General features: G+C 38.2%; 2 protein-coding genes across 2 annotated transcripts in view; one reads left to right on the forward strand and one right to left on the reverse strand.

Moving 5' to 3' along the window:
• Nucleotides 1-2,278: 2,278 nt before the first annotated feature.
• Nucleotides 2,279-16,619, forward strand: tmie (transmembrane inner ear). Its single transcript, XM_084912055.1, has 4 exons — nucleotides 2,279-2,690; nucleotides 6,320-6,437; nucleotides 11,498-11,647; nucleotides 16,296-16,619. Exons 1-4 carry the CDS (start codon nucleotides 2,580-2,582, stop codon nucleotides 16,583-16,585), a joined length of 669 nt encoding a protein of 222 aa, XP_084768181.1. The 5' UTR covers nucleotides 2,279-2,579; the 3' UTR covers nucleotides 16,586-16,619.
• A 130-nt stretch (nucleotides 16,620-16,749) lies between these two features.
• The window catches only part of pth1r (parathyroid hormone 1 receptor), a 47,599-nt gene continuing 40,560 nt past the window's right edge, over nucleotides 16,750-23,788 (reverse strand). Inside the window, exons 7-13 of the mRNA XM_084912054.1 lie at nucleotides 23,154-23,307; nucleotides 22,731-22,791; nucleotides 21,849-21,915; nucleotides 21,605-21,699; nucleotides 20,459-20,600; nucleotides 20,097-20,138; nucleotides 16,750-20,011 (exon numbers count right to left, since the gene is read on the reverse strand). Of these exons, the coding sequence (XP_084768180.1) occupies nucleotides 19,649-20,011; nucleotides 20,097-20,138; nucleotides 20,459-20,600; nucleotides 21,605-21,699; nucleotides 21,849-21,915; nucleotides 22,731-22,791; nucleotides 23,154-23,307 (924 nt within the window). The 3' untranslated portion in view covers nucleotides 16,750-19,648. The remainder of the gene's footprint in view (nucleotides 20,012-20,096; nucleotides 20,139-20,458; nucleotides 20,601-21,604; nucleotides 21,700-21,848; nucleotides 21,916-22,730; nucleotides 22,792-23,153; nucleotides 23,308-23,788) is intronic.

Below are 23,788 nucleotides of genomic sequence, written 5' to 3' on the forward strand. Positions count from 1 at the left end.
ATGGTAGAGTTAATCCAAGAAGCCAAAAGATCCCTGAAAGCAACAAAGCCAAGAAAAAAACAGATGTTTTAATCATTGCATTGAAATGAAATAGCATGTGTATATTATCGTATATTATCATAAATTAATTAGCTTGTGACTTTGTTTTCTACCACTGTCTGCGATTTTTATCCTGTGGGATTTTTTTGTGTTTGTTGCAGGTAAGTTCATTTCCTTACACTTTTCCATGATTTATTTGATAAGAGGGACCACAGGAAGTCTCATCTAATGCATTCGGCACCAGTGTATCAATATTCATTAGAGAAAACAAAGCGATATGCTGTTGTATAAATATTTTTGCTCACCATCAATTACGATGACAGTGGTATAGAATCAAACAAGATTTGGATTTGCTCAGGGCTTTGAGGTGCATTCAGTAGATATGTGAAGTGCTTCAAATGTAAAATATTAAGCTGGTGCTTCATTTTAATACTTTAACCTTGGTTAAAAAAACAAAAACAAATGTGTAATGGGTGTGAATTGGCTGTTCAGTCTTTCATAACCATCTCATTTTACATATAAAATGTCACAACAAAGCATCATTATCACTAAGGGTTGCTTGCCGGCAGACCTGCTTGCCGCATAAATATAATGCTAAGCTAGAGAGGAGACACTCACTGTGTAAAATATATATATATATATATATATATATATATATATATATAGTCTGTGAGGGGAACACAATTTCAAAGACTTCTTTTAAACTGCCTGTGAAATAACATTTTTTGACGAATAGCAATTTCATGGCAAAAATAAAAAACAACAACAAAAAAGAAGCTTTGTGCAAGCATATTGCATTAAACAACAAGAAAGACTCTTTCATACGCCAGTGGTTGGACCTAACAGATCCTGCACTGGTATAGTGATTACATCCTACACCTCTGTCAGAAAGCCAATCACAGGGAGCTATTTCTGACTAATTCTGCATGCAGATAAGGATTCTCATTATCACCAAAACCCCCTCAGGATGGGGCTTCTGCCTTCTAAAGTAGTGTACGTTTCTCAGTGATTTTGATCAGGGAAGTCAGATTCAAGTGTGATGGAGGAACAGAAGTGTGTGTTCACCCATCAGTTTAAATAATACACGATGTCCCTGTTTCTTTGGTGATTACAGGGACAATTCAGACTGTTTTTAGCTATAAAGAAAACATTCAAAGACAAGGTACTTTGTCACTGTTAATTAAAGACTTACTCAGGAATGTGAAAAAGGCTGGATGGCAAAAATGGAGCTATAATGACACCAAATCCACTTTGAATAATGACATTTCATGTCAAAGGGCCTATTAGACGTGCCCCGAGACATCAGCATGATACTCGAATCTATTTGGAAAAGCATCCCTCTGCAGGATGCGTCAGTCAGTCTCTTTGCAGTCATTTCACACCTTTATGTAATCTGTAATTTTCCACTAATAAAGCGGTATATGTGAAATTTGTGAAAATTCACGTTTACAGCAGAAGCGGATGAGAGCTAGTGAGATAATTGATAATATAAGACATCTTGACATTATGTTCCATTAGCAATGAAAATGATGACTTACAAAAACAGAAAACCAGATATTGCTGTGGAAAGTATTAAATGTGTTTGCTTGAGAGCAAGATCAACAGCCAGTCTAATCAATATTTCATATTAACAATCAATCAGTTGAGTATGTGTTATCCAAAGGTTCTTGTCTGCAGAGGACTATCACATACAGTTTATTCGCCCAGGCTCCACATGGGGTATTAGCATCATTTGATTTTCACATCTCTTATCTGGTTTACTTGCCAGCTGCAACATGCAAAAACAAAACTGTTAAGAGGCAAACTGAGCATTCAGCAGAACCAGAGCATCGCATTCTCTCAGGGTTTGGTGGAGACTAAAGTAGAGCTACAATAAAGGCAATATTGCACTAACAAGGTTGCTGGACAGCAAAGTTTAACACTGCAGTTGGATATAGAGTTAATGTAGGTTTGTGGTGTTGGCTCTTTTCTCGAGTATTTACCCTGTTGTGTTCATTTTCACAAAGAAGTCATTCGTTTTTCCTCAGGCAAGTCCAACTTGAAAATGGCAGCTTGGCTCGTCATCTTTTACCACACTGAAAGGATGAGGCTGTGAGGATTTTACACTTCAGCCAGGGGCAATAAAGGCGATGACTCACTCGTGTCTGTGCAGGCCAGCCTCATCCTGGTCAACTGCACCACCCATCCCCCCCCAAGTCTGAGTTAACAGCCTGTCCCCAGCAGGATGAGCTGGCTGTAAACCACACCAGGTCTGTTAATTAATTAATGTACCCTAACTGCAGGGCTGGTTCCCTCCATTCTAGTGGAGCAGTTTTCAGCTGGCTGCACTGGTGACTGCCGGTGCTTTTGGGTTCCTGCTCTGGTGTGACATAAAGGCAACAGATAGACATGACCGTGGATAGGAGGAAGACTTCATCACCATAGTCACTATTAATCACCCAGGGCCATTGTGGTCCTGTCCTGTAAACAGCGCAAGTGCAGGCAGAGAAAGAAGAGAGGAAGAGGGGGCAGGGTGGCTGCAGGGAGAAAGAGGGGAGAGAATGGTTGGGGATCAGCCTGTATGCCCGCCTCAGCTCCTACTGCGGGGCTGGGGAACAGTGCTGCTGTCTCAGTGTTTGTCCTCCGTGTTCTCCCAGATCCCGGATCCTGAGGTAAGAACCTGATACATCACCTTGTCCTCCACAGGTTCCTCTCAGAAAGAGTCTCGAGGTTTCTAAGTGACGAGTGCAGGTACATCGGCGTTTTAAGGGGAAGCCTAAATGTGTACGATTAATGCTCCTTTGTATTGTCGCCGTAGTTGTGTCTTGCCTTATTGGATGAGGAGAGGGTGAACCTATGTTGAACCCTGATATATTATATGGGCTGACATGAACAGCCATGTCACACATGTTTAAATGGGTGCTCTTAGAGGGGAGCTAGGGTGACTAGTATTCGAAGGGTTTTCGTGCTTTTGATCGGGATAGAGAAAAAAAGAGTTACATTCAGAGAATTTGATTAGACCTGGCTACAAAAATGATCTGAAGTCCATTTTCTTAGGTATGAAACAATAAATGATGACTGCATGACTAAACATTCTTATAACATCAAGTCAATCAGTAGTAGTCAACTACAGGAACATGAAAATGAATGAATTTTGTGTTGAATACTAATAGTGTGATATTTAATGTGTTCCACAAGGAAACAATATACCAATGTTTACCTATGACTCATTTTTGCATCAACATCCTCTGAACCTCAGTTTGCAGCAAACAGGTTTAAGAGAAAGATGAGAGAAAGCACGAGAAACTTCTAGTAACAGTCTCCCTCTTGGTGTTTGTGTGATGCCTTTTAAGAGCTTGAGACAGAAGATGGTTAATAAATAATAATAATGTTTGTTGTTGCTGTAGAGAAGAGCAAAACTGTTTTCTAGTAAGCATGTGCTAAATGGAGAATTAAATATAAGGCTTTAGATTTCAGGAAATTGTTTGTCCATATTCTTTGTGCATAATATTGGTCCTGTACTTCATTACTTGAGTAATTGGCCTTTTGCTCTTATATGTTGAGTCATTTTTAACCAAGTGGACACTTTTCTATTTTTAGGTATTAATCCCTTGTTCTTATACTAATGTTCCTTGATTAGTCCCCAGAGATTTTCCTTAGTGGAACAAACCAGAACTATTATTTGAGGGAGAATATTCAATCGAGTCTTTGAAGATTTAACATACCAACTAATCAGCCAAACATCCAACAAATAAAAATGTTTAATAAATTTAGGTATGTAATCATTAACATTGGGGTTATTTGAGGTCATTTTGTGCTTGTTGTTTCACTGAAAGAAAAGGCAAATAAATAATTAATAAAATAAGAAATGTCCTCAGGAAGAAAGTACTTAGCATTACACAATCACTCTTAAAGAAAAACAGTTGTTTTATTAGATGTGCAAAATATCCTCAATAAGTGAGTTGCACACACACACACACACAAAACATATTTTTTTGGCAACTTCTCTGTTAAAGATCACAGCCCTTCTTGTATCGGTGCAGACACCCTGAAGCCGTGTACACTGTCACATTTGGCGTGTTTGCTTGTTATCAGTTCTTTATAGACTGGAGTAAACAAACTGGTCCTTTTGCACTGGCGCTTTTAAAGAAAGCAGAGATATCCTGGGAAGTTGAAGAGCGCTTGTTTTTAATTTCTAGTATGATAGTAACATCTTCTCATCCTTTTTAGTATTTTAACTGACTTACCATCCCATCAACTGTTTCTTTTTCATCTCATCCTATGCTGCTGTTTATCACGTGTATGATATCACCACTTTAGTTTATTTTTGAAACTTTGTTTTTTTGTGGTTCACCTTATAATTATGTTACACATAAAGGCAACAAATGCAATAATGTCCATTTTCTGATCTGTTCTCTGTTGGTTTATGGACTAAAGTGTAGAGTTTCCAAAACAGCCTTGTATCATCAAATCAAGTGATCGATACAGAGGAGACAGGGAGAAATCTACGCAGTAATTTTATCAGGGAACCGGCCCTCTGATGGCTGTGGCAGTACCGATCCAAGTCATTGATCTAGCAGGAAGACAAACGCATACTACAGCCAGTTTCTACACTTATTGTTCCCTAATCCACAGCTCTGGAGAGAGCTTTGAAATCACAAAATAGTTGGTCTTGGACGGTAACAAGAAAAACTTGCGAGACAACTAAGAACACTGAGAAAGTTTATGGAAAGCAGTCAACTTGTGCAACACATTCACTGCTGTCACTGTGTGTACTTATTTTTAAGCATGTAAGTTCACATCTGGCATGAAAACATACAGGGGGTTTGGGGGGGTTTCCTTAAAGAAATACTAAAGATCCTTTTTATGGAGGACTGAAAGTGTCATTAAAATATTAGAGAAATAAAATGCAGTCACACTAACAGAATGTACAATATGAAAACATACATTCAGAATAAAAATTAATCAAAAGTTAAATATTTGACTAAATTACATATTACTTTTTAAAAATTATAGTATATGAGATTTAAAAAAGATTTTGAATATGAAGCAACAATAAATACTTTGCATAAAAATACAATTTTATCATCTTAAAGTGTTACAAATAAATCTAAGAACATAATGAAAATGTATATTAAAATGCAGTTTTTAAAAGAGAGCTACAAAACATTCACAAATTGTTTTAGGAATGGAGCATGGAATACAGGAATAGGAAGCAGGGGGTTCTGTTCAATTTCTCTTTTCAAACTACATTTTATTATTGTAATTAATTATTTACTCACTACATACTTATGGATGGCTTATGGATGTCCTCCATACATATCTGCCTTTTTGTTTGTATACTTTCTCTCTTTGTTAGAAAATGCTCTGATAATTGTTTGCTTTGTATCTTGGGATTTTCTTACAGTACATCTATATATCAAATGTACTGCATGCGTGTGGCTGTCAAAATGTGTTTCTGTGGCCCAGTGAGTGTGATTTCACAGGTGTCATCAAACTGAAAGAGTTCAAAGATAAGACTCAGTACTGCCTACTAATGGAATAATGTTGTAATGACTACTGTGTACTCATGAGTTGGTGGTGACGGCATTTAGGGTTGATACGATCCCAGCACCAGATGGTGTCTAGTTAGTAATTATATGAGTTCATTATATGGGTTCATTTTGATATCAGCTATAAACCTTTAATGTTTTATTATCATGAAATTGTGTTAATAAAATCTACAATCTGTGGACATGTAAACATTTGCCAAAGTATCCTTGCCAGGTAAATACAATATGAGCTACACTGTAGTTGTTGTTAATAACTGAAATGATGTTGAGGCGCTAACATTGCTTGGAATGAAATGTGAGGCTGTACAAGGACGTTGGCTGCACACTTGTAGTAAATTCACTGAAAGGAGGCAGAAATTATTCCTTAATGCTTCGTCCAGCTGTATTCTGAAGAATCAATGCCCGTCTGACTTCAACCCTTATTTCTTATCTAAATGGTGATGCTTTGTGACAATATGACCGATTCAAAAACTTTTCATTTTACTTTGAGTCAGAAAAGATTGCAGAGTGACTGAAAACTCGAACACCAAGTACTTTACTGACATGCTGCATTGCCTAAAGAGTGAAGTATCACAGTGAAAACTAAAAATAGTTATCTGAAATTTGAGGTCCTCTAAGATCGTGTTGCTCCTTGAGCTTTGCACTGTTGTTAATCCTTTTTTTTTGTGAAGATTTATTTTTAGTTTGTGTGCAGATATATAAAAAACAGTTGATGCTCTCTCTCTCTCTCTCTCTCTTTTTGCCCACAGCTTTTACCCACAGATCCCCCAAAGAAGCCCGACCCTGTCACTTCAGAGACCGTTGTTTTCTGGGGGCTGCGGTTATGGCAGGTCATTGGTATCTTTTCCATGTTTGTTCTGGCAGTTGGTTAGTATATCTCAGGAAATCACTTTGTTGTCACCTTCACAAATCTGCAGGATGAGGGCAGAGATACTTTGTTTTGTTTTGGGTTTTTTTTGTTTTATTCTGGCAGATTTGTTTCAGAAAAAAAAAATGAAATTTCAGTTCTACAGTTCAAGTCTTCATTCTTATCTGCATTTTGGCCTGAATGGAGTCTTTGGCATGCTCACATTGGCAGTGGTAGCATAATGACATTTAGCAGGTTACACATTTGTTCCCTAATGCAGTTCAGCCGGGGCTAATCATTAATTGCATATTAAAAAGGAATACTGTAGGGGAGACACCACATCATTTGCTTTTGAGATACTTCACCAATCATTTATTAGAAAACATGACCTCCGGTGCATTTAGATAAAATAATAATTTTACCACATCCTAAAGAACTTGACTGATAAACAGTCCTAGTGCCACTGTGAAACATGTCACTATGCGAGCAAAAAAAAAAAAAATCCTGCTTTCATGCATGCTCTTGGTGCCATGACGGGTTATCATGACCACTGGCCTTAGACACAAAAATGCCATGGGCCTACTTACCTACTCATGCAGAGAGTAAACACTCCATGTGCCCTTTCTGAGAACATGGATTTTGGTTGCACAGTAACACAAGGAAACTTACAACCACACAGAATGTGTTATTTTGACCTCATAGTGTTCATTTTGTAATGTTAAATTTCTGCAATTTTGTTATGTTCTATGTATTCTGTATATACAGTATATAATATTTTACAGCACGATTTTACATCTTAAGGATTCAGACATACTTTAATTGAAATAAAACTGCTGGAAGAAATGTCTGACTTAAAGCATTGACTTTCTTCTGGGGCTCTTCTGGGAACAGTCACTGCTCAAATCAATCAAGTCCAACTACCAGACAGTTCAAGTTCAATGGCCATAAGTGACAGGCTGTTTGGGTGTGTTTGTCTTATCCTTAGATAGTTTCTAACATTGTGAATATTTGCCAAAAGGACTGTTCTCCTTGAAAGGCCCTGATAAGAAGCGACATATTATTATTAGCAGCTTTTTTCTCCACTGGAGTTGTCTTTATCCCTCTTAACCCTATCTGGTAGTGCTACCCCAGGCTTCACCGCTATCACTCATCCCAGAGCTGCAGTCCTACTGTAAACTTGGGCTAGCAGCATCAGGTCCTTCAAGGCAGACAGCACTGTAGCACTGACAGAACAGCTGCTGACAGTTTATGGTTTGTCCACCTACCAAGTCTGCATTTCCTCCATGCATGTCTTATTTCTCTATGTTGACCTTTCACAGAGACATGTATTCAGCTGGCATCACATTGATTTGACCTACTCATCATAGGCTTCTTTTCATAAATAAACTCACACCCATTGTTCATAGGTCAATTGACTCCCAGTGGCCTAAGTGAAGATACCACAACAGACCCTGTGGGTTATCTGTCTTGGCTGGCTATTTATGAAAAGATTTAGTAAACATGCATTTTCTCAAAAAAAAAAAAAAAATGAAGAAAAAAATGACATCCACAAATATCCATCAAGTCAATTCTCATATTCAAACTACAGTTTTGACTAGAGACCAACACAGGCCAAAGCACTGGAGACACTGAGCAACGGGACTGAATCCTCGAACTATGCAAAATACAGATTTTACAGTGAACAATGCAAAAGGGAACTAAATAAAAACACCGAACAGCAAAATAAAGCACTAACATAATTGGCAGTACAGTAATACAAAAAACATATGACATCTGCTGCCAGCAATCATCTATCTATCAGCATGCAGACCCACAAAATCAGTGATTCAAAAGTACAATACCTCAATAAAACCATTAAATCCATGAACGCCACCAGGTGTAGCTTTTCTGATAAACTCATTTATACACCTACACCTGTTCAATAGGTGATGCTATTCAGTGGTTTAAAAAGTAATTGAGTGTAATTAGTACTGAAAGCTTAATCCATACAGTGTTTAACAAATTTCTTAGACCCTCGTCATAAAAACAAGAAAACACAAATATTTAAGAAATCTTTCAAAACTTGACAAAAATACTTTTTTGTTAAGCAAAAACCAAATTTTGTTCAATTTTTTTGTATCCAAATTTGAGCTTACACACTGCACAGAAAGTAATCAAAAATAACATTCAAACACTGAATGTTATTTTTGACATAATTACAGTAAATAACTGTAATTTGGCATCTCAATCAAAAAATTACTCTGTGCTTTACTTTTTTTGTGTTTGTTTTGAAAATTAATGGACAACAGCAGTAATTCTATTTTAGCTTTAAAACTATTATTGGTATTAAGGCGTTTGCACATACTCATGGCTCTACTGTACACAAACCAAAATATTTTTGGTAACTACCAATACTTTTAATTTAAGGCAGCCAAGGCATAAACCTTACACTGAGGGGTAATCTCATAAATCTGTTAAGCACTTTAATTCATTAAATTGTCTCCACCTTAAACTTTTACATGATACTATATTAAGTCTTTACATCATTATTATTACACATGAATTAAAATAAAAACTGTATTTAATTTGATGTTTACAACTTATGGTTATTAACGGCGATTCATCTGCTGATTATGTTTTTCTCAATTATTTGGTTTGAAATTATTTAAAAAATCTCAGGGCTCAAAGTGATGTCACCCCAGTGCATGGCTTTGTCCAACCAACAGCCCAAACCTCACAACATTACCCAATTAATGAAAAGCAGGTTTTAAAATTGTATATAAGACGTGTCATCTGCAAAGGCATTGATGGCATGGCCAAATATTTTTGCAATATTTGTGGAATTTCAGTGTCCAGTAACGGTCTCTAAAACATGATTGAGACAAACCAGGAAAACAAGAAGCTGGGAACTTGCAAAGTGGGGCTAACTTGTCAAAGCAGGTGATAGGGAACAAGTTATAGCTTAATGACACATTATTAGCTATTTGATAACCTAATCTACACTCGTTTCATGTGTCCGTGCATGTATGAGAGCCCACTTGCCCTTCATGCATGTGTCATCAAAGAGACTCATGGGGAAAAAGGTACAACAAGAGTGACTGTTCCTCCATCGTGTCCGCAGTTGCACATGCATACTTCCTGAAATGAATATAATCTCCGCCTGAGAGGCTCTACTTTTATATTTGGCTGTGGGCAAAAGACGCAGGGAAGAGGCGCAGATTAATTTGCATATTCATCGATGTGCGTATACAAAATGAGCCAAAGGTGTTGAGTTACAGCTGAGCCTTTTTAAGACATGAAGGAATTATCCTCGTGTACATAAATAAATAAGTAAAAAAAAAAACCTAAGTATATACTTTGGATCTTTAAGAGTTTATTGAGTGCCTGGAGGGTGGCTGTTTTAAAGCTAGGACTATCGTTTCATGCATGAAATGTTATGGTTTTTAAAAATTATTTTAGAAAATTAACTAGATAGTTGCTAATTAATTTTGTGCTCAAACAACCAAACATTTTATCTCTACTTCTAGAGACAATGTAATCTGTAAAAGGGCTCTACATGCATGGCTGCTTCTGCTTCAGTAACAAACATAAAAGCATAGCAACAATTTAACAATACAATATACAAAACCTGTTCAACGTGCACACAGCGGTTTACAACAATAGAAAGCCTTTCACAAACTTACCTTTACACTCGCACATGCAGAGACCCAGACGGGCAACTATGACTAAACTTAATCTAACATTCTAACTGGATTCTTCATAACCAGCATTTTGGTAAATAAAGATTAATTATGGATGTTTCATTCACCGCTCCCTGCTGAGCATGCCATGTTTGAGTGATGAAAGAGAGAGCAAGACTAGAAGTAGCATGCAAGATGTAGGATGCTATTAAACATATCCTGTGGCTTTGTACCTTCTCTCCAGCTAGAATTACAAAAGAAAAAGAAAATACACCAATCAATGTTAAAACTGTCACCAGTAAGTCCAATGGATGTGGGGAACTAACAAATGGTGTCTGCGGGGAAAATGAGGCAGAATTACAGGGACAAAATAAATAAATTTATCACCATTTTAACTTTAAAAAAACATGACCAAGCAACAACTGTCATGAAAACCAAAATGAAATCCTGCAACAGACTTTGAAGCTGATCAGCTCAACACATCAATCCAGAAGAAAATTCACATTCACCAGGGAGTAGGCAACAAACACCACAGCTCAGTCACTGTCAGGACAAGGCTCTCTGGCACTGGCTGTCTTTTCCTCAGCTTAAGTACTACCACAGCTGATTGCTGAGTGGAGCCAGCTGCTCACTGGCTCCACTGGAAGGTGGGCTGTACCGAGACCGGGAAGAGCAACACAGCAAACCAACACAGCAAAACTACAGTTGGCCTGCTAAACATGTAACACAGTTACACTTCATTATGCAGCCATGTGGCTGTGGTGCAACTTCATCACACGTCAGCATCGGTTTCAGTCAGTTAGTCATTGAGGGATGTATTTAGAACAAGAAGCACTCACAGCCGTTTTGACATTTTCTCCCTCTTGGTTTGCATCTTTGTGTAGAGAGATTCATACTGCAGCAGGATAGTGAGTCCAAGTGAACCAGGATTAAGGAGCACTCATGGACTCCTCAGTAGCTTGATTTTACTCACCAGACCTCATTTCCACTGAATATTTGAGGAAGCATTTGTATGCTGACAAAGCCAAACATGTCACAAAACATTCTTTGGAACTTTGTCCGGTAATGGTAGGATAGGGTAAGGTATTTTCTTGCACACACCTCCAGCTTGATTGCTTTCTGTTATCAAAGAATGGGAGGAGGACGACCAAAACACCAAACAAATACAAAGATATTCTGAAATCTATTTATTTTTTAAACATTCAGTCAGAATGTTAATATATATTGTATGTTGCTTATATTCATTTGTAATGTGAAATTTATAAAAATGTACCTTAGCTAGTATTCTCAGTCTTTTGGACCCCACTGTATATTGTGACTGCCACTGCCCCTTAAGTTCTTATTGATTGTGTAAGGTGTTATTAAAATGTCTTATTCAAATAACGTCACCCTGTCTTTATCCTTGTTCTTCTCTCCTTTAGTCATCACTCTGTGCTGTATATTCAAATGCCGAATTCCCAGAACAAAAAAGGAAATTGAAGCAAGGCATGCACAAAGGCAGGCTGCCAAGAAATACGCCAACACATTAGAGACAGTGCCACCTCTTAATGAGCTGACTGAGATCCCAGGCTGTAAGTACCCCTCTCTCATATCTTTCAAATATTAATATGATAGTATTACATTGGTTTATAATTGAGTTATGATTGCAAGCAGGAGCTTGAACTCTCACACCAGCTGCGGAAGTTCACAAGAACTGTCATACTCCTTAAATACTTCAACTACCAGTTCCTTCAAATGAGAGAAATGATGGATAACTGCTTGAATTTTCCATGCATTCCTCTTGAACCATTAGTGAAGTGCACAGAGATAGACAGGGAGAGACATCAGACTCCCTTAGACCAGCGGTCCCCAACCCCCGGGCCTCGGACCGGTACCGGTCCGTGAGTTGTTTGGTACTGGGCCGCGAGAGTTGAGGCTCAGGTGTGAAATGTATGGTTTTCAGGGTTTTTATCGGTTTTCAGCGTTATTTTGTTATCGTTTTTATCGTTAACTCGGTTTTCCTGGGTCTTTTCACGTGTGTTATGAATAAATCTTCTTTTTTTCGGTACCGGTACTAGTTTTATTTTGTTGTATTTATCCGCGACACCTTAAAGGCCGGTCCGTGAAAATATTGTCGGGCATGAACCGGTCCGTCGCGCAAAAAGGTTGGGGACCGCTGCCTTAGACCAAAGCACATCACAGACGGGGGGGGGGAAACACTGGTGACTTCAGTTCTGTATGGATGAGTTACAATAGGAATTTGGGTCTCTATCTACAAGCACAGAAGTTTGTTAAATATAGTTTTTTTCTCTCTAGTATTGCAGTTCTGCTTTGTGATTAAGATCAAGGACAGCTCTCTTTTTACATAACTTATTTTCTAGGATAGCTTTGATTTATTAAACTTTTGCTGTCTCTTTTTTTCACCTCACAAAATGTTTCACACTTGGTTAAAGTCTTCTTCTGATACTTTCATGTACTAAACTCTTCTCTTCTCTTCTCTTCTCTTCTCTTCTCTTCTCTTCTCTTCTCTTCTCTTCTCTTCTCTTCTCTTCTCTTCTCTTCCAGCTGCCCCTGATGCTTCTGCAGTACAGACACTCTCTGAGCAGGTTCAAACTCAGAGTGCTAACAACAGCCAGCCCTCAGTTGTTAGGGTCAGTGAGGAGCATCCCAGCTCCCTCACTTTGCCAGAGACAGCATGATATTTTTCCCCCCTCCTTTTCTTCGGCTCTTATCTTCCTTCAGACACTCCTCTTGGCTAAATCGCTTTAACAAAAAAAAACATAGCATGCACATTGGCAGCTGCTCTAAAAGTCCCCTTCTTGCATTTATCACACATGCATCAGCCTGTTCGATATTTAGTACATCTGATTTTCCTTGAATGAAATTTAAGAGAAGCTCAACCAGAAAAGAGAATCCCTCATTCAGCTGCTTATCTCATCACTTTTGAACTAGTCAGAAATTAGAGTACAATCTAACTTCTCCAAACTTTGCTTGATAGTGAGTTTTAATGGAGCTGAATAGTGCGTATTGTGCTGCTTCTGTGAATGTAACTACTCTGGCTCTATAGGGCAGCTTGGCTTTTGTAGTCCATACTGTATGTTCTTGTGTACTTATGTCCCTAAATGTCCCAATATTTTTTTGCTTCATGTTGATGAAAATGTGGATTTCAAGACAAAACGGATTTGATCAGAAATTCTGAAGACAGGATATTGCTATTACAAAATCATTGTAAACTGTAATGAACGTACCACGCCTCGTATCTAATGTTTGTGCTCTGTGTTTGTCCCCGTCCCTCTCTGTATGTTTGCTTCTCGAAAGTGGTTTTAAATAAAGCAAATCAAGCACTCTCTCTTTTTCTAGTGTAAATGGACGATCTGCACGGCACTCCTGGGTTTAATTATTTGAACGATTAAGTGTTCTTATTCTTACAAATGTTCTTTGGTGCGTTGCCTCAAAGATGGTGCTTTCTTAGGTAAGAATAATGGCAAATAACCACAGACAGCCGTCACTTCCTGTTCCTCTAGGTGCTATATCATGTAACAGTACATTAACTATTTATTGTAAAAATCAGAAAAAAGAAAAAACAACACAATCAGCAGTCACTGAGTTGCCAGGTGATCATTTATTAAAATAAGACCTGCATTTGAGCACATGATGACTCTGCTGTGGTCAAAGCATCCAGAGTTTTATACTCTCTAGTGTCAACCAGAGAGTTGGTCCAATATGCACTGGAGTAAATATTCTGTTATTGGCTATAAACTGAGTGACCATATGTCTTGAAGTAGGGCTGAAGGAAAACAAAAGAGTGAAAACATATATGCTTGTGCTCAAAAAAACACCATAGTACACTGTTTACAAAAGAGGAGCACTAATACACAAGCAAACATGCAAATTGCCGCCTCTCTCCGGGGATTATAACCAGCTGACACAACGCCGAGTTTTTAAGCAGTAAAATCTGACAAACCAAATGACCCTGTAAGTAAAGAAAATAAAATGAATCCCGTGTTGCTGAATGTAAGACAGCAAATATGTTAATATGAAGCTCAGGATTAAAAGTTTTGCAAGTTTTTTCCTCTACAATGAGGTTTTGATTATGCAAAGAAACATCAAATTCATGAAATGCTCTCCCGAAGTAGGCTAATCGGTAAAAGTAGCACTGAATTATTAATTAAATGTTACAAATGAGGATCAAGAAGTGTCCACTCCTATTTTTTGGATATGTGTGTGGATATCAGATCTGTTTACAAATCAGGAATAAAATAGGTTCATTGCATAAAAGTAAAAAAAAAACAAAACATAAAACAAAAACGCAGCTAAACAAAAAGGCAGATATTGTGAGCATCTGTAAAATGAGCAGAGTTGGTTTTCGCGCCACTAAAATGTCGGGCATCCTGTGTCATTTGCATGCACCTACTAGCTTGAAGCATATTGGCCCCAAAAATGAAATCTGTGGAAAGAAAGTAGTGAGCATCTCTGGCTTCACAGCCTGTATCTGTTTCAACTACTGTTACAGTGAGAGATGGAAGCCTCAGAGCGTTAGCGTCAACTTATTATCTCTCTCTCCCCATCTCTCTCAGAAACACTCACAGAAGACAGTTGTGAAACAGTTCCTCCAATTTGTCGTCTTCGCTTATCTACCATCATCTCTCATCCAGAGCTGCTGCTTCTGGAGCTCAAAGTGAATAGTTTCAAGTAGCTGGAAATGAAGACATCCCCGTGTGTCAGCCAGTAGTTGCATCTTTTGTTTGTAAGAAATCAAATGCATTTCTCGCACATCTGCCCCCTGCGCCTCAGAGCAGACAGTAAGGAAAACATAGTTTGATGCGCAAAGACTTCCAAAAACAACTTTAGTCTTATTACAAGCCCATCTCAGGGCGAGATAAAAAGTTATTGTTCTTAAACACTCACTGTTTATGATGTCTTTGTGGCCATTTTTAGCTGAATTTGTCAAAATGTTATTACACTTATTGAGATGGAACTCACTTTTTAATTTTCTAAATGTCACAACTCTAAAATTCACTAAGCCTTCATGTTTTATCAAAAATTGTGCCAGTTTTATCCACGCTGAACATCTGACATTTAATAGTGAGAGTCAGAGCCTTTCTTAACCTTAAACTAACCCACCGCAGTAAGTAAACAACAGGACACTGGCAAAATGGCACAAAGCCTACATGTCTGACATTGGAATTTAAATGACATATGAGTCTGATGGACATGGGATCAAAATGTTGGAAATTTAAATGCTTGTTTCTGCTCGCCAGGTTCAATCATAACCCGTCTGATAGATCTAGAAGAAACCAAGAGAAAAGCGCTTTACAGTCGAGGATAATAGCAGAAGACAGCTTCAAAATATGGAAACACAAAGAAATCTATTCACAGACATTCTTATGGTTGCTTGATTATTTTAAGTCAGCTGGATTCACCCACTTCAGCTAAACGAGTCCCTCTGGCAGCTTTTGACATTTGGTGTGTGTTTGTCATTTGGTTTCTTGGCCTTTGATTATATAGCCAGTGTTTTTTGCAGCTTTTGGAAAAAATCATACAAAGAAGAAGAAAAAATAGAAAAAAACATATTTCACTCCAGCTCGTCGTCTGTATGTCCTTTGAGGAATTTTCACAGTTGTTCCTAGAAAATGTTACATTGTTGGGTGCCCATCAATCCTTGTTAGTGGAGTTTATATTCACTTAGTGTTGATAATGTGTGATAACCTTGGATATATCCTTGTTTAGTGTCTGTCTGAGATTAAGATGAGGAGACTTATACCAGCAACACATCTGGCAAAAATCAAGCAAAGACGAGGGCTAATATATTGGGCTAGCGAGCCAGGCAGGGTGATATTTAAGATGAGACAAGATAAAAATACATTTTATTTTACTCAAATGTATTGTTCTCCAATATTAAACAGCTTTTTATGCGATATGCATCTTCAGTAGCTCTGTTGGCCTCAGCCTCAAGATCTCGCCTCCTGAATAATAATGAGCGAAAACAAACCTGATTGTTAACTTTGGCTCTCCTGTTCTCACCTGTTAAGCACTTCAAACAATCCCATTAAAAGAATAAACAGACAATGGTTATTAGAAAAGGTGGAAACAGATGCGCCTTCATTATATTCAACCTACTTAGCCCAACACTCCGCTGGATTAAATTTTCCCACCCAATTAAAATTAGAGGCAGAGAGTGTCGACGATACCTGATGTCGCTGTGAAGCCTTTAACCCTTTTTCTTTTTTTTTCCTGCAGCTGCAAAAGCAGAAGCCACTGAGGAGGTAAAAACAGTTTCTGGGAAGGTGGATGCTGAAAAAGGAGAGAAAAAGACCAAGGAGGGCAAGAAAGAGGGCAAGAGTGCCAAAGAGGGGAAAGGAGATGAAAAGGACGCATCTACAAAGAAGAAGGGTGAAAAAGGCGAGAAGGGAGCATCCAAGAAGGAAGATGGGGACGGGAAAGGGAAGAAACCAGGAGAGAAGGGAGACAAAGGGGAAAAGGGACCAAAAGGAGGGGCTAAAGGAGGGGGCAAGAAAGCTCAAAAGTAAACTCTGCTTTTCTGTAAATACCGGGAGAAAAAAATCCAATTTTTTCACTGGGCACATTTTGAAACTCTTTTTCTAAAGTGAAATTTGTATATTATATTGATAATAAAATGTATGCTGATACATTATTACATTATTGATGTTTGTGTCTTATTAGGATATGAAAAGACAGTAGAATTATAGATTTATTATCTTATTCACAATTCACTGATGAACAATAGAGATCAGAAAGCATCCTCCAATCTCATCTGAAGTTTACACTGGTATCTATAACATGCCTACATCACAAAGGAGTGAAGAGAGAATGACTGAATGATGTGTCACTGCCCGCATTACAGTATCTAAAGCATGAAGACTATAAAGTCAAGTCCACTGAGTACACTTCGGCACAAGATAAATAAATGACAATGGAATACACATTATACTTCCATGAGAGGTATTTGAAACAACGAAATACAACCTTAGCTCTACGATTATTGGCCCTATTGTACACTCGATTCCAAAACACAATCTTTTTACATAATACAATCAGAACAAAACACCATATTAAAGGGTATTAAAGTGGTCAAAGAGAATTTTCCAAGTGTTCTTGATTTACAAAAAAAAAAAAAAAAAAGATCTTCATGCTCTGACATTGCCCGACCTCTGAGTGAAAAACTGGATTATGCAACAGTAACATGGTATGCTCTTGATGGTCTGCAAATTAGGCTAACTTTCAGTTGTCACAAGCCGGGGAGAAATGCATTAAATTACCCATTATAAAGGATACAGATGGATGATAGATATTTAAATCTTCTGTGGCAGCAAGGTACGGTAACATGACTTTATAAAGGTTTCCCTCAGTCTGTCTTTTTCTATTTTCATCACTGCGGCATGCAGCCACCTGTAATTACTATTGTAGTCAATCCAGTCAAGCTTACGTCATAATTATAGCAGAATGAAAATGTTCCTCTTGACTGTCAAAAGCAGCTAGGAGCTAGGAGCTCTATGGCAAACGGGAATTTGTTATATGAAACTGAAATTGTAAGTTCAATCATTCTTGGTTTTGGTCTTTTATATATAATAGCAAAATATGAAGCATGTTAAAAACATTAAATACTTGCTAAAAGGGTAAACAGTCGATGTGTAAAGTTGATTTCATTCTGGTGCTATTGGATCCAGTTTGTACTGTAAGCAGTAACTTGAACAGATCAGGCTTTAAGTTAAAGAGGTGGCTAACTAAGTGTGAAATGACCCAAAGAGCCATGCAGGGGAGCTTACAGTTAAAAAGTATTTACTTGAGAATATGTAGAAATTTGGCCAGCTGCTGCTTGAAAATTTTGTGACATTCAGAATCATTCTAATGTTAGATCTTGAAACATAGTTTCAATGTTAAGGATTTAACAACAAATGTAATATTAAAGGCTTTGGTCTGTTGTTACTCTGTGTCTGGGTGTTTTGAATCTTTCACTGCTATTTACATGAAACTAAAGATTTTTTTAAAGACAAAAAAAAAAAAATATTACTGCAAAATTAAGACAATCTGGTCACTGTAAACGTGATGGTGGAGGATAATACAAATAAAATCTTCAGTATAACCTCTTCTCTGGCAGCTTATCATGTCTTTTCTCTTTGGTATAATAGATCATGTGAGCTACCCTGCCAATCATGCAGGCTAAGTATAGTAAATTACAAAGATATTCAACTGTTCTGTTTTGGCCTATATACATAACCAAATATTGCCAACATCCCATAAACCAATACATGAAAAAAAAACATCAAAACAGCTTTATAACATATAACATATCCATACATAGGAACACTTTAAGCTCACAATTAGAATGTATCTCTGATTTTTGTAAACATCGTGACTCGTATATACATCATAGAAGCAGCACAACACTGGACTGACTACCTGTAAAAAATACTGTGTAGTAGTAACTTCAGTTTTTTTTCTTTATAGCATCACAAATATCACTCCTGGAATCCCACGGGGAATTTAAGACTCTTCATTTCCTCCTTAAATTAATATTCCACTGGAATATTAATAAGACTGTTGCCTGCATCCTGTGCCTTCTAATAGGGCCTCATCTTTTGACAACTTTGAGAATATATCCAGTATATACAGTTTTCCTTTGAGTTACATGACGTTACTCAAAGAAAAAGGTTGTCTTCAAAGACATTCTTACTTTGGTGTTTTTAGTTTGGCTGTGTGAGTATTAACATTTTATATGGACAAAAAACTAAAAACTAGTACATTCATTTTAACCATTCAAAATCTGTGGAGTTAGAGGGCTGAATACTGGGTGGGGGGAGGGGTGTGTGAACAGAAGAGAAACACAAAATAATCTTTTATGACACACATGGATCCTCTGGAGCAAAAAGCTGACTATGCTAAAACACCACTTGAACAGTATAAAAATAGGTGTGCAACAACAGAGGACTTCAATTACCTGAGTAACTTCCCTTTTACGCTGAAGTGGATTTAATCCAATGCAGAACAAATGAGATTCCACACCAGGAAACATGAACACTTCTCAACAAGTAGGATTAATAGTTTTAAAGCCACATGTAATCTTCATTCAAAACTTCCTGATTAAATTGCCCACATTTGTGCCTCTGAGAGCGCTCAGTACCCACCTGGCTTTACTTTGGTGATTAAGGGTATTCTTGGCCATTGTAGTAACTACAAAACCCCAGTTTTTACTTATGCACAAAAAAAAAATGACCACAAGACGATTGCTTCCAGAGGAAACATAAATGAAGGATAACAACAGTTATGGCAGTGAATAGGAAGTAAAGAACGACAGTCCTCTTCTCAACATTTTACACATTCAGTGTGGCAGGCGGTTGGTGAAAGAGTTATTTGCTGCAACAATGACAGTCATCACCCATCAAATAAGCCCGCAAAAGCCATACGGCCTTTCTGCCTCGAGCCTCATCGCTTGGCAATGTTCCGGCTCAATTCACAGGAGAAAAAAACTGGCAGTGTCGATGCATGCAGCCATCCCCTTCGGACCATCCTGAGACTGTTTCGTGATGATTTTCTTTCCTCGATTTTCACCAACAAAGACAGCGTCCTGCAGGTCACATGACTGTCTCCCTCTCCTCCTCAACCACGGGCGAGGGTTTTTCGTCCTCACAAGGCCGTGTATGCGCAGAATGCTCTTCGGCTGGAATGTGGAGCTCCTGTCCCGATGACGGTATAGAGTTCTCTGACACGGAGCCATTTTTCACATACCCAGGGAGGTTCCTGTGCCCATTCACAGGCGCCGGTCCCAGCCTCGTGGTGAGGTGGAGGCCCAGCGGTCCTCTGGCAGTGACATTGGTAACACTGGTGTGTGATACCATAGGTCCATAGCTGTAAGTGTTACTGCCGCTTCGAGCTTTTCTTTTGAAGTCCAGGGCTAGAGTTCTCCTGCTCCAGGACTTTTTTATCTCAGCTTGCACCTTAGAAGAGAAAATACTTTTTTCTTTTATGCATAAAAGCAGAAGAGTCAAAAATGTGTAAAAGACAACATTTCTGAGTTCTTACCTCTCCATTGCAAAAGCAGTATATAATTGCCACTAGGAATCCCTGCAATATAGTAAACAGTGATTTTTACTCCCATTATCCGTGAGTGAAATATCTTTGCAATGCAAAGCTGTAAAATTTGGCATTTTGTTTGATATTTTCAGTCATCAGCTACTCCTGCTGTTCTTTTAATCTTGATTAGGATCTAACCATAACTCAAGAACTAAACAATAAGCAACAACTGGACATTCACTAACTGTTCTTTAGTGATAAGGTTAACCCTTAGGACATTTTAAATCCTGAAAAATCAAGCCTATTAGATTTTTTGAGCACGTCATTATTTATGTCAGAATAAAATGAAATTTTCATCACAGCATTTTTACCTGGAAGGAGTTAGAGAGCATCTCGTAATGCATTTGGATCAACCATGGAATCCCATGCACCTCTGTATATGGCATGGCAATGAATATGATGTAGTGGACGCCAAACAGAGGCATCAGCACCAGCGTGGACTTCAACAGTTTTCTGTAACAGAAACATTTCACAATCGTAACACAATACTTTATAAGCATCTCATTTTGATAGATCGACAATAAAGATGAGTTGGTGGATTGAAGGTTAAAGTAATTTGTTAGCAAAAAAAAAAAAAAACACAAATCAAGCTTAATTTCCAGCTTTTTACATGCAAGGGTTTGATGATTTTTCTGTATTTGAAATCATTTGAAACTGAATGCTGAACAGTGCGGAACAGTTGGAATGCAATTTGAAGATGACCTTGTAGTGTGTGTTGAGAATTTCCCACGTTTTAATCTCCCTGTGTTTGTGTGGGTTTTCTCCCACATTTGTAAGACTTAGGCTATGTGGTGAAATTCGCTGCAGATAAAAGTGTGTGGTTTAGGGTTAGGTGTGTTTGTACGTGCACTGTGATGGACTAGAAACCTGTCGAGTATGTTCCCAGGATTTATTTTACTTTGACAGTTGGGATAGACTGTCACCCCGAGAAGCATAAGTGATTACAAAAATGCATTATATGGACAAAGGTGGGTACAGGAGCTGAAGTTCTGGGCGCACAATTTTTGTGCTGATGTTAATGCCAGAGGAGGTTGCGAGCTCTGCAGTTACCGAGTCAGCAGAGCTTTGGTGACTTTTACGCACTAAACCCCTCAGCGCTTAGCAACCCTGCTCTGTAACTTTACTGTGGTTGCTGTGGTTCCTCAGCTCTTCCACTTTGCAGTAATATCACTTGCAGTTAATCGCAAATATCTAGGAGGAAAGAAATGTCACAAACTGACTTGTTGCAATGGTGACAAACTATTACAGTACCGACCCATTAATTCACAAATGCCTGTAAAGGCAGACTGCATGGCTAGATGTTTGACTTTTGTCCATATAGTGTGCATCTCATGATGTAGCTAAATGTTACATTTGCTGGTTGCAGCATTAAATTTCAAATGAATCGTAACATGACTCAGAAAAGAAAATATTAAAAAAAAGAAATAATAATTTTGCACTTCGCTAGTACGCAGCACCTGTACTGTTGTCTGGTGTCACACCTTCTAGCATTTGTTTCTCGCAGTTTAGTTGCCAGGACTCGGACGATGTTCAGAAATAACAGAAAATTAATCTGAAGAGGAAATAGAAACATAATGTTAGAATTAGATGTAATTGGAATCACTGAAAGGTGTCTTATCCATCAGCTGTGATGCCACAGGTGCAGCGAAACACTGTCATTTCGCACACAGTAGGGGAAAGTTGAAATCAGCACGTACTCACCACTACAGCAACCACGATGGGCATTTGATATATCCATTTAAAATTGCCTGCGCTTAGGTTCCAACACCTATGATAGACAAATAATAACAAGGCATCGATAAACAAGTGATATGAAAACCCTCTTTGGGTTCATGTCGGATATACAGAAAGGGCACAAATACAACATCAGGTCATGTTTTATGGCTTTCAAAGAACTTTATAATTTGCAAGGCTTTGAAATAACAAAATCTGCTCTTTTTATTTGGAATTAAAAGTTCACTTGACCCCAGATGTCATTTCAAAGATTTATAGACAATGCACAATGACAGCATTTGATTTAGGTTAAGTATGGTATTAACCATAGGCTGGTTTTACTGATAGATTTTAAGCCATATGGATATTATTATGTTTACTCAGTTTCCCAAATATATTGCAAAGGTACATGCTGTGGTTATCATCATGTATGGTAGGTTTTTTTTGCTAACCCCCCCCCCCAAAAAAACAACCCAGACAGGAGGCAGAAATGTTCTGCTGCTCTCCCACCGACAGAGAAGAGAATTATGTGGTTTAGTTCCACTCTACAGCTGCTGGATACTAGCTTAGTTGCGAGCTCCCAGCTGCAGAAACTTCATGTTTTACTGTGGTACAGGACCAATGGGGACGCTGCAGATAATGGTAGTTGGAGGTGGTTGAGGTCCCGCCCGTCTGGTTTGGGAGTTTTGGCAGTTTTGACCCAGGTGAAGTTGCCCATTTGTAAATCGAATTTGAATACACTGATTTTTGGCCACTTTAAGCTTTATTGGACACACTAATATCAAATATGTGTGGTTAATTCATACACAACTGTACACACACACTTAATGGGAAAGTAGTGAAACTAAATTGCTTCTATGGATCACTTACTCTGTGTCTGCAAACATGGCTCTCACAGTTGCCCAAATGGTTACAAACACAGCTGGTACACCTGCAAAATAAAATAAGAAATGTTTAACTTGGTATCATAAAAAATTTATCAAAAAGACAAAAAATAATTTGCTCATGTGAGAAGAATCCGGGTAGCACAGCATCCACATTGTATGCGCTGTGCTTATGACATTTATACGCACAGTGTGTACAATGCAGGAACTGTGAAGCCCATATTCAAAATCTTCTTCTTTTTTTTTAACCAGATGAGTCACTCTCCATTGTCCTTTCTTATTTATGAGAATTTCATCAGCAGATATGGAAGTACCTCAAAGTGTTCCAACTTATTTGCATGCATTACATTGCAGGTCATTGGATCTACTGAACATGCAAGTACAATGTAAATTAAGCAAGCAAACTCACCCCATCCAATCACAGTAAATCCCCACAGGCACTTTCTATTGGAGAAGAAGGTCATAAAAATGAGACTGTGGAGGTAGAGACCCTCCACGAGAATCCAGTAGTAATTAGTTGCCAGGAAGTACATAAACAAGGTCACGACCACCTTACAGGTAATCTATAGAGAGAAGAAGAAAAGAAGCAACAGACTTAAAGTTTAACCACATACCTTATAACTCTAACATACACCTATGGTACTCTGATTTCAGCTACAGGTGATAAACTAGAATGGCACTTTTAATAGGCTTTTATGATGACACTGACATGGATTGTGGGCCTCTACAGTTTTCTCATGTCAGCGCTGGTTTCCTATGTGCCACAGAACTGAATTTCAAATACTGCTTGGTTTAAAGACCACTGGCAGGTTTGGGTCCAAAATACATTTCACGCCTGCTGATACATTATGGACCATTCACACCTCTCAAGTTGTCTGGGTACGGTTTTACTCGCTATCCCCCAGGGTCAGGACTAAGCATGGAGAGGAAGAATTTGGTTTTTATGCATCACACAGCTGAGCAGAAAAACACTTTGCACATGTATTTCATGAGACAGGTGAATATGAGCGGGGGAAACTGATCTGACATTGCAAAAAGTCCTGC

This window comes from Perissodus microlepis, chromosome 18, assembly GCF_051167445.1.
Source record: "Perissodus microlepis isolate ML-2025 ecotype Zambia chromosome 18, ASM5116744v1, whole genome shotgun sequence".
In the NCBI taxonomy this organism is placed as follows: Eukaryota; Metazoa; Chordata; class Actinopteri; order Cichliformes; family Cichlidae; genus Perissodus; species Perissodus microlepis.